Consider the following 13,262-nt stretch of genomic DNA (forward strand, 5'->3'; position numbering starts at 1 on the left):
AATGAAGTGCGATTATACGCTGAGTTTTCATGGATGTACATCAGCTCACAGATAAAATTTTCGTAGATCGAAACTCAGCTATCGCACTACTGCGCTGCAGTGTTTGTTTCACTACACAAAGTTGCTGTTGTTAAAACTGACCTCGAAATTAATTAGCTATTGATTCACAAAGAACTATTAGAAGCACCGTCATTGTTTTTGTTTGTTCAAATGGAACAAAATGACGCTTTTTTCGCATTAGTTAACCTTTCAATTGTTTTAGTTTTTATTTTGAGCTAAAAACGCACGTAATGATGATGTCGAAACGTCAGGTGTTTTCGCCTATTCTTTTCAATTCCTGAATTAATCTCTGAATATACATTGATTAATATAGAGAAAAAATGGTAAAATTTCCGCACAGCTCCATCATACATTCAGTTCTTGGCTAGAGAAAACAATAACAAAAGCAATACATTTCCTTTGGAAAAACAGATTTGTGCTAGTGCGGAAATTTTACCGAAAAAATAATCAAGCGATATAAACTAACGCTCCACCCTTTGCTTAATTTTGTCCCATGCCCTCGCGCGTCCATAGCTTCAACGGCTAACATGATCAGTCTATGTGATCCATACATGATAGGACTAACTTTGTGTCATTTTACTGCTGATTGTAAAGAACAGCGGGCTCTAGGTAAGATTGGTCCCAGATCGGGAGACAGTTCGGTATGAAATCATCCGTACTCTGAAAGTTCGATCGTTCATTTTAACAGCTGGCTTTCATGAATATAATGCGAATCAACTACACTAACGTTGGAATAATTTTTTCGCTCGTGGTTGTGCTTTATATCTTTTACAAACTATCGCACTACTCTTCAGAAAGAAACCTGCCTGCAAGTGTCACCCCACGGACCAGCAACAAGCTTCCTTCAGGTGGGCAAAGTTCTCAGCTTAATATGAACAGTTCATGATAATATTTGTTACTTCCACTGAGGTATATTGCACGGGCCAAAAATTTCTTTCGTTTCCCGAGAGTGGTTACATTAACATTTTTCTCACCATAATTGAAGCTCAGTTGTAAATGGCGCTGTTCCGTCGTCAACTTCACTGAAGTGCGTTGCAGAATCGAAGAAAACTTTTCGGTTTTTTAAGAAAATTAATTTTTTTTTAGACACCAAACCTTCACCCAATGTAAGTTATTATGTTCACTTATGATTGATGCTGTGCAAATTTGCATCAGAAGCACTTCCACACCCAGGAGTTTCGCAGCCATAAGTACCCCACCCAGCGGTGAACAGAACATTTGCTACATGCACAGGTTCCCAAAAAGCTTAAGGATTGCAATTCCAGTAATAATCTAGCTTTACTTCCCTGTACATCAGTGGAAGTAAAATAATATTAAAAACGAATCATATTTGAACATTTTTATTTGTTTTTGATTTAATTATTATTTTAGTTTGAAGCCCAATGGTTCTAGCATATGAAAGGCATTATTATACAATTATTATGGTAGATGTTCTGTCAGACTGCATTTTCAATTTCTCCTTAGAATCTTCAATAGATTTAAAATCACTAGCCAGTGTTGCAAAAGCTGGGTTGTTTGATGTCAGTCTGAGGCAAGCTCAAGAAACTATAGAGGCTCTTAAAAAGCAGCTTGCAGAAGCAGAAGTATCAAGAGACACAGTCCAGAAAAAAGACATGGAACCTGTCAAAAGAAAGTTAGTTCTCATCCCTTTCTTCAGACTGTATCAAATATGTTCAGTGAGAGAAATTTAAACTGAGTTCTTTTTGCAAATTATGATATAAATATAGGCAGCCTGTGAAAACAGTATTTCCAGTGGCATATTTGCTCATGCATTGAATTTAGACTAGTTGTTTGTTAGTGGCAGGAAATTTTTGTTAATTAATAAGTTCTCTTGACTAAATTTTGACCTTCATTGTTTAAGTGTATTGCTGAACCTCTTTCACTCCCATGATATCATTAGCAATTCTCCCCATTGTCTGCTATATAATTGTTATGTTTACTTATTAAATTACTGTAATGGAGAATTTGGTATTGGGTCAATTTATAATCCCCTAATCCTCTAATTGATATATTTTTTTATATTCTTATTACTTATTTGCGTGATATTGTATTGATATTGTAAGAAGAAGTTATGTCTAGTTCATTCATGACAATTAAAGGGTCAATTATCAATTATGCAGTTTGATGACCATAAAAGTGATATTTGTTATCAATTTTGAATCTTCAGATTTAGTGGTCACAAACTTGTTCATTTGGATTTGAAAGGAGCACCAACAAAAATGACTTTTCTGATACAGGTATCATATACTGATTGAAGCAACTTCATGCACCTTACATATAAAAAGAGAAATCTATATGTAATAATTACAGATGAGAAATTTATTTGTTATTATCTAGTAATATGCTTGAAAACATGTTTGGAAACAGGTTTGCCAATTATGCCCTATTCAGTTTTATCCATTTGGTACCTGCCCCTCTCTCCCTATATAGAATCAGGGTACTATACTTGCATGTAAATTTACATGACCACATAACCAGGTTCGCAAAAAATGTTTTTCAATGGTTAAATCAACACTGCTGACCTGCTGAATCATACCTACAAAATTAATTAGTTAATTCTAATTATGAAATAACAGATATTTTTTTACAAGATTTAATAATTACTTGCCAGTAACAATATATCATAAAATGTGATATCTGTCATTAATTTTGATAATTATAAATTGAATATTATCAATTTGTAAACCTGTGTAGGTGCTGCCATATTTTAAGAAGTGGGGAGCAACTGGTTTGCTGGTTGAGTATGAAGATGTGTTGCCCTACAAGGCAAAATATGAAGTCTTACAGGCTAAAAACTCATACAGGTAAATGCTGTTTATAACTGTAAGAAAAAGATGTGTAGTAAATTCCTATTTAGAATACCTTATCATTTAGACATGTGCATTTGAAGATTCCTTGCTGTTGATATCAAACCTGAAGAAAGTTTATGGGTACTATGGTTTTGCACATTGTGATTAATCATCAGTTCTCTCCTCTAGCTGCTTACTCATTTTCTTGGAAATTGGTTGCGAAAAATTTGGTGTTAGACCAAGATATCAACTTCTTCCTGATATGCTCCAGTGTTCTCACTACCTGTTTGCTGGATATTGTATGGATGTTATAGTGAGAATTTGCATGTTAATCACCTCTGGGAGTTAAAGGGTTAAAAGAAATTATAATTTGATTTTGTATTTGCAGTGAAGCTGAAATTAAACAGTTGCTGAAGACAGCAGCAGCAAATGATCTTATTGTAATTCCACTGGTACAGACATTTGGTCATCTGGAGGTAAAGTCGATATAAATATTCAAATAAATACTTTTTCCTAGCAATTTCAGTTAATTCTTTTAGCAGCCAGTGAAGCTCTGATGATTGCAATAAGTATCTCAATACTTTAGGGTGGATGAGCAGTCCTCAGCAACTTGGTAATTTTAAGTTTACAATTATGATAGTTTTAATATATATGCATTATAGCCTCTACTTGGTTTAAAAATTTGTTTTGATATTTGTGTGCAAATAAAAGCAAAAAAACCAGGACCAATTTTCTGAATCTTTTTAAATTTAATCTACGCACTTGTACATCATGCAGCAGTTACTTTTTTTCAATAGCTAATTTTTTCATTTTAATAAAAAAATTAATTATTTTTATTCTTCCTTTTTTTTGAAGTAAACCATGCATGTGTAATTTATATGTACATAATCTGTTGTAAAATTTACCTTCCTTTCCATTCAGTTTGTCTTGAAGCACAAGGAGTTTGCCTATCTTCGTGAAACAGAACACTACACTAATTCATTATGCCCAAATAACAAAGGTTAGTAATATAAATTGGGAAAATAAAACCAAATGGTATGTTTATGTGAATTGCCACCAACTTGAAGAATTAACAAATAATTACATAATATTGGTTAATTTTGTATAACATCTGTTCTAGACTCTGTTCCAATGGTTATAGAACTCATTGATCAAGTTCTAGCTCTCCATCCTGGTTTGCAGTGGTTTCATATTGGAGGAGATGAGGTGATTTGATATCTACTGTTGCTATATATTGAGTAACTTTTCAGGGCACAGAAGGTCATTACTCATGGGTGTACTGTTAAAATTTTTATATTTAAAGTTGGCTTTCTGCTTGACACAATGTTACAACTTTCCTTAAATCAAATCCAAATACAGAACAATAAGAACTCCATTATTCACAAAGAGTGCCAGAGCAGGGCAAAATAGCAGACTGAAATTTTAATGCCAGGCTATTTGGCTCTGGAAATGGCATGCAGTGTTACAAACGACTTTGAATGTACTCAGTTCCGAGGGCTCTGCATGGAGACAGGCAAATTACATGTTGCAAGTTGAGGGCATTTGATAGTAGTCACCAACCTAATTTGAAAACTTAGCACAGGAAACTTTTCATAACAAGAATTAAAACTGCTGCATTTTCATATTGGTCTTTTTTTTTTTTTTCAATCAGGTGTGGAATCTCAAGACATGCCCTGTCTGTCTTAAAGATGCTCAGAATAAATCTGAATTGTTTGTGCATCACATGAAACCCATTCTCAAACACTTGCAAGGCAAGAAGGTAACACCAATCATGTGGGATGACATGATGAGGTACTGGCCTCTGGAATACTTGAAAGGTAAAGAACTATTGGTTGGATTTACACTAATGGGAGGTTTGGAATAAACCTTACTGCCCAACTTTTCAGTTGTCCTTTTTGTTTTGACTGTGATAAATGATGACTTTTTATTTGCCACAGTGGTGAATAGTGCTCTCTGCATGCGGTGATTGCAAAGACTATTCCCCTCCAAGCAGACGAAAAGAGAAAATTGCACATTAAGGGTTAAATTTCTGTCCGTTGTTTATTGACAACAAGAAATAGATGTAAACTAAACATGGTTCTGTGTGGTATATTCTGAAACTGTTATTCACCTCAGTGTTGCTGAAAGTGGTGGTTATTTACCTCCACTTTGGTGAATAATTTTATGTTATTGTCTTTTGAATTAATATTTTCTTCTCATTTTGTTTGACAGAGCTTGGTCCTCTTGTTGAGCCAATGGTCTGGGCCTACAGATCTGATCTCACTGGTTATTTTCCTCCTGGTAAAACTTTAAGTAGAATTTGTTGTTGTTATTGTTAAATCAGAGCAGACCTGCCTTTTCAAAGGCCATGTTGTTACAACTGTTTTGTCCCAGCTGATGGGTCATATGTTCACTTTTATTGAAGCTCTACTCAGCTACCAAGGTGCATCCTCAATGCCAAGTCAAACCCTTGGGAATGGCTAAGTTTTGTGGAATCATAAGAGCTTGTTCAAGTTACCAGCCTTAACATTGCACTTATAGACAATTTGGCCAGAATATTTTTTGGTTGTAGACAATCTGAGCATAAACATGCCTACTTCAAAAATTTCATTTTCCTTGGCCAATCCATCATCATGACATTCTTTCAACCAATTGAAATCTATTTGAGTCATGTTGATCAAGTTTGGAGGGTGCGCTATGTGTAGAAGTAAATTATGTTTTGCTGGTACTGTGAGCTTTCTAAGTCTTTGCCTTTGATATTCTTAAGATATGTGGCAGAGATATGGTAAAGCCTTTAAGAAGATTTGGGCTGCAAGTGCCTTTAAAGGTAACATGAATTTGACTTATGCATTAACTTGAATCAGATAACTTTATCCTTTATGAAGACAACTTTTTATTATAAAAATGGACAAATTTTGGAGAATCATCAATTTCTTTTTGAAGACATTAGTATATCAGTCTTTAGAATTATATATGAAAATTAGTGACTTAATTCCACAGTTTTAGATTACAAAGAGTTCATAAAACATCAAAAATTTTCTTCAGATTTGCTCAAAATGCAACTACAGACCCTGCCAGGTTGAAAGAAGCTCAGTAACCTAGTCACTTGTGAATTAAGTTACAGAGTTCAATGCTTATGTGTTTTATTATAAACATACTACCTCCTGTAAGCAAACAAAGAGATATTGAGTTGTAGGTGTTATTTAATTGTTACTTCTGCTAAAAATTTTCTTCCTTAAGGAGCCACTCACCCATGGAGCAACTTTGTTCCAATTGGATTTCATGTTCAAAACAATTTATACTGGTTGGATATCATTTCCAAGTTACCATCCACTCTAGAAGTAAATGGTGTAGCCCTGACTGGCTGGAGCAGGTATGTAATGCAGTATGATTGTGCAATGTCATTATTCAATTATTGTTTTATCCCTTTAACTCCCAAGATCTGATTGTAAATTCTCCCCTCTAGCTGCTACACATTTCCTTGTAAATTGGTTACAAGAATTTGATGTTTGATCAAAGGTAATAACTTGTATCTGATGAGTTTAAGTATTCTCACTACCTGTTTGCTGGATAATGGATGGATATTGTTGGGAGAGGTTACATGTTAATCACTTCTGGGAATTAAAGGGTTAAGTGTGTCAAGGGGTGGTTAATGCCAACACTGTTCTGTTAACCCTTGGCAATCTAATATCAGTAAGATAATTCTTCGTACTGTTCTCTGTACATTTCCTAAGGTGCTGACAAGGAGAATTTGTTTAACAATCAAGAGATTCTTTAGTTGTTGATCATTTCCTTTATTCATGAGAGCTTGATGTGTGATTCAAGGGTGATACTATAGGAGAAATTAGATGCTTGTCACTCGTAGGGCACAAAGGGTTAACAATATTGCATTATTGCAAGTTTGTATATTTTATTTTTAAATCTTACTGTATAATCATCTTGTTTTGGGGCCATCATAATAACATAGTTATATCCCTCTGCTAAGGAATTAGCAATTCTGAGTCAGTTACGCCCACAGGCCCACAATCCTGTCAGCAGGTTTAAGAAATGGCAGCCTGGAGAATGGTAAAACTTATTACATGCCAAGAGGCCAATTCCTGGTTAAGAATATCTTACAAACTTTCTTAAATTGAAGTCTTAAAAACTCTTGAGAGGCATAATCACTTGAGAACGACTGTTAGAGCAGCTGGATTGGTATGCTACAAAAGTGATCTGTTTTTTTTTTTTCACTCTCTTTTTGTAGATATGATCACTATGCCACTTTATGCGAGCTTCTTCCAGCAGCTCTTCCTTCATTAGCATTTTGCCTTGGAGCATTGAGTGAAGGTACATGTTGTAATCATTTCCTAAATTTACACATCTTAGAGCACTGGTGTGTCTAAAGTAATCCAAAATTGGATTAGTTTTAATAAACTTTGCTCAATGATTGAATAGGTAATTGGCACCACCTTATCTGATCAACTAATCTAATTTTTCTCATTGGCTGTTTTTACCTTGCGTTCTCATTTGCTGTTTTTACCTTGGTTCTCATTGGTTGTTTTACATTGTCTTCTCATCGGCCTCTTGTGATATTTTTCTTTCTCCTGATTGCCGTCGATATTAGATTGGTTTTGGTTTTATGACGCTGAATTGAAAAACGCTCTAACATTACCCTTGACCATGTATCACTAAGAATTTTGCCACTCGCGTTGTCCTGAAATGAATTGCTCAGGATTTTGTTTCGAGGATAAATTAGTGAAGTATTGACTTCCTTCAAACGAACCAGGCCTGAAACATATCGCCTCCGTCTTTTAACAATTCAGGTTATATGGATGAGGAACTTAAAAAAGTGATAGCAAAAGGACTGGGGCTTCCTGAAACATTCCCTCTCAATGTGGAGAGATTTAATAGCAGGTAAGATGAAATGTTTCATAAACGAGGACGAGTGTTTCATCAGGGTTTCCAAACACGAGAAAACTGATGAAAGCACGAGGCCGAAGGCCGAATGCTTTTATTGTTTTCGAGTGTTTGGAAATCCTGATGAAACACGAAGCTTGAGTTTATGAAATGGCTTCTCAAAAGGGCCTAATTTATTAACAATAAACACAAAAACAGAAAGATCACTTAAATAGTCAGTTTTTGTTTTCTTTTGTTTCATTATCGCATGTGCATAGTTGTTAGTCTGCGTCATGAAAGGTGTTGTGTTTTTTCACATCTTCGCCTCTAAAAGAGTTTTGCTTTTTCATCATATAAAACAAATAGATTCCATGTTGCGGTGGTCTGCTCAGAAATAGATCACAGATGACGTCAAAATGTGGTATGGACATCACTGCCGTATTTTTGTTCTTACCACTTTTAAACTTTATCTTAAATCTATTACTAAACAGATGCAAGGCGAAATGTAACCTATTTATTAAATAGTCAACGTTGTGCGGGTGCCTTGCAGAGGATTTGGGCGAGGATACGGCAGACCACCTTAACTTCCGGTTCTGTCCATAGGTTTCATCCGGCGGAAGGAACGTTTCCAGGTCATGAACTATACACACTTGTTTCCCACCTGGAGAAGGCAGTGTTCTTTACGAGAGGTGTTGGGAACATGTAAGTTTAAAACTTTATGGAAGCGTTCTTGAGTTGGAGTTGAGCGTACCCATTCGGTCTTCAGGGCTCACAAAAATATAATGATTATAACGATTTGCTCGTCGCAGAGAAGTAGATTCCGCTGAAAAAAAGAGCTTCTTTCCGTGTTCCTGTGGGACACGCCATATGTCAATCAAATACAAACGAGAAAGCGGGATATCAGATAATTTGGTCAGTGTCTGAGAAACTGCGTACCTGCTCCTCCCTTAACCCAACATTAACCCTAACTTGTTATCAGGTGATTGTTGTTGTGTTACGAGAGGGGTAAGTGTGCAATTGTTCAGGTGCTGAAATTGATCCGATTGTTTCAGCTATGATAGGGCCAAAACGCGAGAAAATTATTTTGCCTCTCTCAACAGAGATGACAGCTCAAGAATAGTAGTTACAGTACTAGCGTGGTGTCAAAACAGCTCGACGGCGTTACTCATAGAGCATTTTGATATTAGGGCCGGAAACTGAGACCCCAGAAAACCAACTTAGCACTTCACAACATCTCAGCCACGTTGCAGCTGAGTCCTTGATTACAATCGCTTTCGTTTTCCTATTCTGTTCTTTTAAATAAACCAACAGAAAACAAACAAAACACACACAAACAAGGAAACAAACTAACAAAATGCTTGATGCATTGATCTTATCTTCGTATCTTGTAGAGAGCAAGGCTGGTTGCTAGACCGTGAAGTACAAAACAAGTTTCTAAGTTATTTTCAAGTGGAGATGGCGTATAACAGAACAATGAAGTAAGAAGCCTTTTATGCTGCTAAACTTTAGAATGGTATTTTCTTTCTTCAATTGATATAAACTATCTTTGATTGGGTGATTATTTAATTTAGCAAGTTTTTTTTATCAGCTGTGGGCTGTCTCTACATTGGCTAGCGCTAGACACAGTGAGGCATTGGCTTACTGGTCAGCGTACTGGACACTTAGGAGAGGTCTGGGTTCGAGCCTTAAAGAGCCTTGTCATGTTTTGTTCTTCAGCGAGATACTTTTCTCTCTCCTTGTCCCTCCCCTCCCAAGGGCCACTACTCCTTCTAAAACTGATATTATTAGAACTGGCTTTAAATTTCTATTTTGTATCTCCAGAGCGTTACAGATTCTAAGATCGGTGCAGTCCAAGGTACCAAAAGTTTTTAATCCAGTCTACGACGATAGTGTGGTGAAAGAATGGACCAAGGACAAAATAGATGATGGCATCAATCATTTGAACGGCGTTAAACCCAGATTAGAAGAGTTGAGAAAAATAGCTTCTGGGAAAGAAGAAAAACAAGAAAAATCCACAGTGAAAGAAAAAAGCTAAGAAGCAGCACTATATTTTACACAAGAGTTACAAAAAAGAAAGACTGGACCTAAGTGAGGGAGTATCATGTAGGAAGAGAGAGGGGCTTTTAGTTGGTGTCCAATCCCTCTCTTTGAACATATAGAGCGATAACTCACCAAAACAACCTACAATGGATAAGGGGGGGGGTACTTTCTAAAGAAATTAGCGTTGTATCGGTGGGGGGGGGGGTATGAGGAGATAATTTGGTTTTTTCAACTTAGTTGATCATGTAAATTGGCCACCTTAAAGAGTTTCTGGAGCTGACGTTTCAATCTTTAGCCATTCGTCAGAGCGAAGAGAGGAATTTTGGATCGTGTGTGATATATATATGCAGAACTGGAGCTACGCTGTTGGTGTTTTAAAGTTCACTTGAATCCTTCTCCTCCTCCCCCCCCCCCCTCACTCTTCCAACAAAGTTGAATTTTGTGCGCTTTGTACACTTAACTAAGACGTGGTGACTATAGGGAGAAGGGAGGTTCAGTTTCTGCGCCTGAATTGGCAAAAAGTGGTCTTTTGTAATATATTTGGATATAGGACGTGTTTTCAATAATTTTCCCAAAGAGATTTGCCAGTTAGACGCTAAGGGAGGACCCTACCCAAGGTTCTGCCGCGAAAGTCAAGCTAAGGGTGAATATAGAAAAAGAAACTTACCGCTACTGTATTTAAAACAAACAAACAAAAGGCATTTTCTTCACGTTGTCTAGGAATAGTGCTTAGCAAGGTGACTTGGCAGTTTTGATGTCAGTAGATTATTCAGTCTTCTGTTCAACCCGGCTTAATTGATTCAGTCTATGAAAAGGGTTTGTTACGTGCTCATTTGAAGGTTTGTAACGTTTTAGAGAAAAACTTTCAGTCGCATATATAGCCTTGAAAGGTTCAGTTTTAAATTTTATTGGCGAGTGTTGTAAATAATTAAAGGAAATAGATTTTTTTTAACGAGGCTGTTGTCATTTTTATTGTTGTGATAGTGTAGTCGGATGGTCAGGGTGGGTGTTGAAGTCTGGTTCGTATAAACTCATTGGTTTGTTTTGCTACGATGTTATTGGCTGTAAGACTCAAGTAGCATAAGTCTGTCGTAATTGATCTGTTTCGATCCAGGTCGTTCGGACCACACCCACTTAGACGATCAGACTACACTATCACGTCCGGGGATAAACCGTTGCGTTTTTGTAGTTGTTTGTGGTTATTGTTCTTGGTTTTTATTGAATGCTATGCTTCGCAGCTTTAAAATGTCACGCTTCGAGAGAAAGTTGCGTTACATCACTAAAAACGGCTTTAAAGGAAACTTGTATACTACTGTACTACATCAATCGGCAGAACACAGCACAGGGACCCAACAGCTATGATTCAAGCTTTAAAGTGATCGAAGATCAGTCCGTCAAACGATACAGACATTACGCCACGAAGTGACTTATAACTTTGCATTTGTACAAGGAGAGAAATTTGAATTTGGTGTAAGGCAAATGGAAACTGAATATTTCGCGGGGTTAATAAGCTATTTTGATGAGATGATCTTTGCAATGTGAACTGCGTTGGAGTGGCCAGGAATCTAAGATCGTTGGCTATGCTCTGTTGCAGCGTGAGTCAAGTCTAGTTTCTCGACTCGCAATTACGCTGAGCGGTTTTGACCCTTCTAAGCAATAACAACATGTATCTTCTTCCTTAAAATATCGATTCAATTACTAAGAAGTAGGTGACGAAAAAGAGAAAATGATCAGCTAGAGGAGGTACCCTTGTCGTGATATCGCATCAAATTCTCTTAACTTGCCCGCGACAAAACGTACAGCAGTAAGAAGAGAGAATTGCTAAACAATAATTAGGATTTTTAAACGTCAATCAATCAAATAAGCATGGTCTTCCCATAAAGAATCCATCTCTGAGAGGGAGGTCGCATCACATCAGAAAATCTCTTCTTCTCCGTCTCGACACTTTCTTTTTCGTCATCTGACTCCGATTCAGAAGTTTCTTGCGGTCGCCGTCTGTTGGGCCTCTTCTTCCAGTACTTGTATTTGTACTTTCCATTCTTGGGTCCCACGTATGGGCGTGGCGGGGGAGGGGTGACTTGTGGGGTCTCCAGAACATTGTAATTTAACACCCTACAAGTAGGTAAAGCAAAGCAGTAATCTTAGGTCATATATTTTAACTCATTATTTCGGTCCAGATAGAATATTCAAAACTTTAGTAGACTATTGAAGATACTACGCATTACCTTTCTAGTTTTCTGAGGGCTAAGGAATTTAGAAAAGAGGACTGGTCCCACTTGCATATGAGTGTGAAAAAGTACAGTAACATTACCTCATTGTAATCAACCTGCATTAGAGGCGCGATTTTTGTAAAAATGTCGCAGTGGATGATTACTTCTCGCCAACTTACAAATTCGCTATAGACTTTAGTCTCTCTCGGTTTGGAAATATAAATATTTTCGAATTGTTGTGCACCCCTAATTACTGAGTATCTCAATTCATGGCAAAATTAAATCGCAGCGTTACGATCGTCTTGATTCAAAGACCTTTCCGCAGAATTCTATGAAAGAAGCAACGCTGATAAAGTCTACAAAATATGGGGAAATATTTTCGAAGAAATTTTCAGATTGTCTCAATTTACATGTAAAGAAATTGCAAAAAGGAAAAAACGTTTGATTTAATTTATTCACGACGTGAGACAATAAGAAGAGAGCCGAAAGAAAAAGGCAAACGAAATTTAACAAAACAACTTGTCATCTGAATTTTCGAATCAAGCAGTTATAACATGACAAATCTTGAAGGAGAGAAACAAATGCCTATGGGATTAACTGAAGAAGAGTTGACTCGTAAACCATTGTAAAAGTTTAGACGAAAATGTCTTACCCGAGATTTCGGTATAGAAAATCGCGGTCGGGACTTTCTTCTCTTTCCCACGGATCTCCTTCGTTTTTGTGGCTTTGGAAGCGACTCAAACGATATGCCGAACTCACCACAACAAAAACTGACATGTAAAAAACTGTGGTGCGAAGATTCATGTCGACGAAGTGCTAAGGCTCGAGGGAACTCTCACTTAGAACTGATTGACATAATAGAACCAAAAGATTCCATTTACATGCTCTTTAAGGTAGCTTCATAGAAAATTCTTTCTTTGAAATTTCAAGTGGGCTCTTAAGTAACAATGCTAAGTGATATTCAGTGTCGCAGAAGGTTCTTTATGCTCGTATTGATGACTAAGCACCTCTTAATTACCATATAGTTGGCGTTTTTGGAAAGATCAGATTTTATCACAGGACAAGAATGCAGCACATAGTTCAACGTATACAGAAAAGGGCGGAAGGATTGACATGAATATTGGGCATGGTTTGCTGACACGGCGCTAATTCTTTCATATTCTGCCTCTATACAAAGGATTACATTTATCTCGCATTGCGTTCGAGGCGGAGAGATAACACCAATTAGTAACACTGATATTACAAATATTCGCCCTTTTTAGTGCACAGAAGGTAAAACATCATTCTCGAAAATGCAAACCATTTGAAC

The 13,262-nt window shown here is 36.8% G+C and overlaps 2 protein-coding genes across 3 annotated transcripts; one reads left to right on the top strand and one right to left on the bottom strand.

Annotated features, from left to right (window-relative positions):
- The first annotated feature begins 633 nt into the window (after positions 1 to 633).
- Positions 634 to 10,695, top strand: LOC113667742 (hexosaminidase D). Of its 2 annotated transcripts, XM_027183600.2 has the most exons (16): positions 634 to 908; positions 1,525 to 1,693; positions 2,228 to 2,297; positions 2,755 to 2,864; positions 3,238 to 3,325; positions 3,771 to 3,849; positions 3,970 to 4,055; positions 4,501 to 4,666; positions 5,061 to 5,129; positions 5,596 to 5,655; positions 6,069 to 6,201; positions 7,072 to 7,154; positions 7,631 to 7,721; positions 8,307 to 8,405; positions 9,095 to 9,181; positions 9,525 to 10,695. In XM_027183600.2, the coding sequence occupies exons 1-16, from the start codon at positions 758 to 760 to the stop codon at positions 9,736 to 9,738; spliced, it is 1,755 nt and encodes a 584-aa protein (XP_027039401.2). In that variant the 5' UTR covers positions 634 to 757; the 3' UTR covers positions 9,739 to 10,695. The 2 variants fall into 2 exon arrangements, with proteins under 2 accessions (XP_027039401.2, XP_089040848.1); XM_089184722.1 differs by lacking the exon at positions 9,525 to 10,695 and having other exon boundaries at positions 8,804 to 9,130.
- On the bottom strand, positions 10,622 to 12,931 carry LOC113667744 (uncharacterized). Its single transcript, XM_089184725.1, has 2 exons — positions 12,606 to 12,931; positions 10,622 to 11,855 (listed from the first exon to the last, which is right to left on the bottom strand). The coding sequence occupies exons 1-2, from the start codon at positions 12,755 to 12,757 to the stop codon at positions 11,600 to 11,602; spliced, it is 408 nt and encodes a 135-aa protein (XP_089040851.1). The 5' UTR covers positions 12,758 to 12,931; the 3' UTR covers positions 10,622 to 11,599.
- Positions 12,932 to 13,262: the final 331 nt, after the last annotated feature.

This window comes from Pocillopora damicornis, chromosome 10, assembly GCF_964200805.1.
Source record: "Pocillopora damicornis chromosome 10, jaPocDami1.2, whole genome shotgun sequence".
Taxonomy (NCBI): domain Eukaryota; kingdom Metazoa; phylum Cnidaria; class Anthozoa; order Scleractinia; family Pocilloporidae; genus Pocillopora; species Pocillopora damicornis.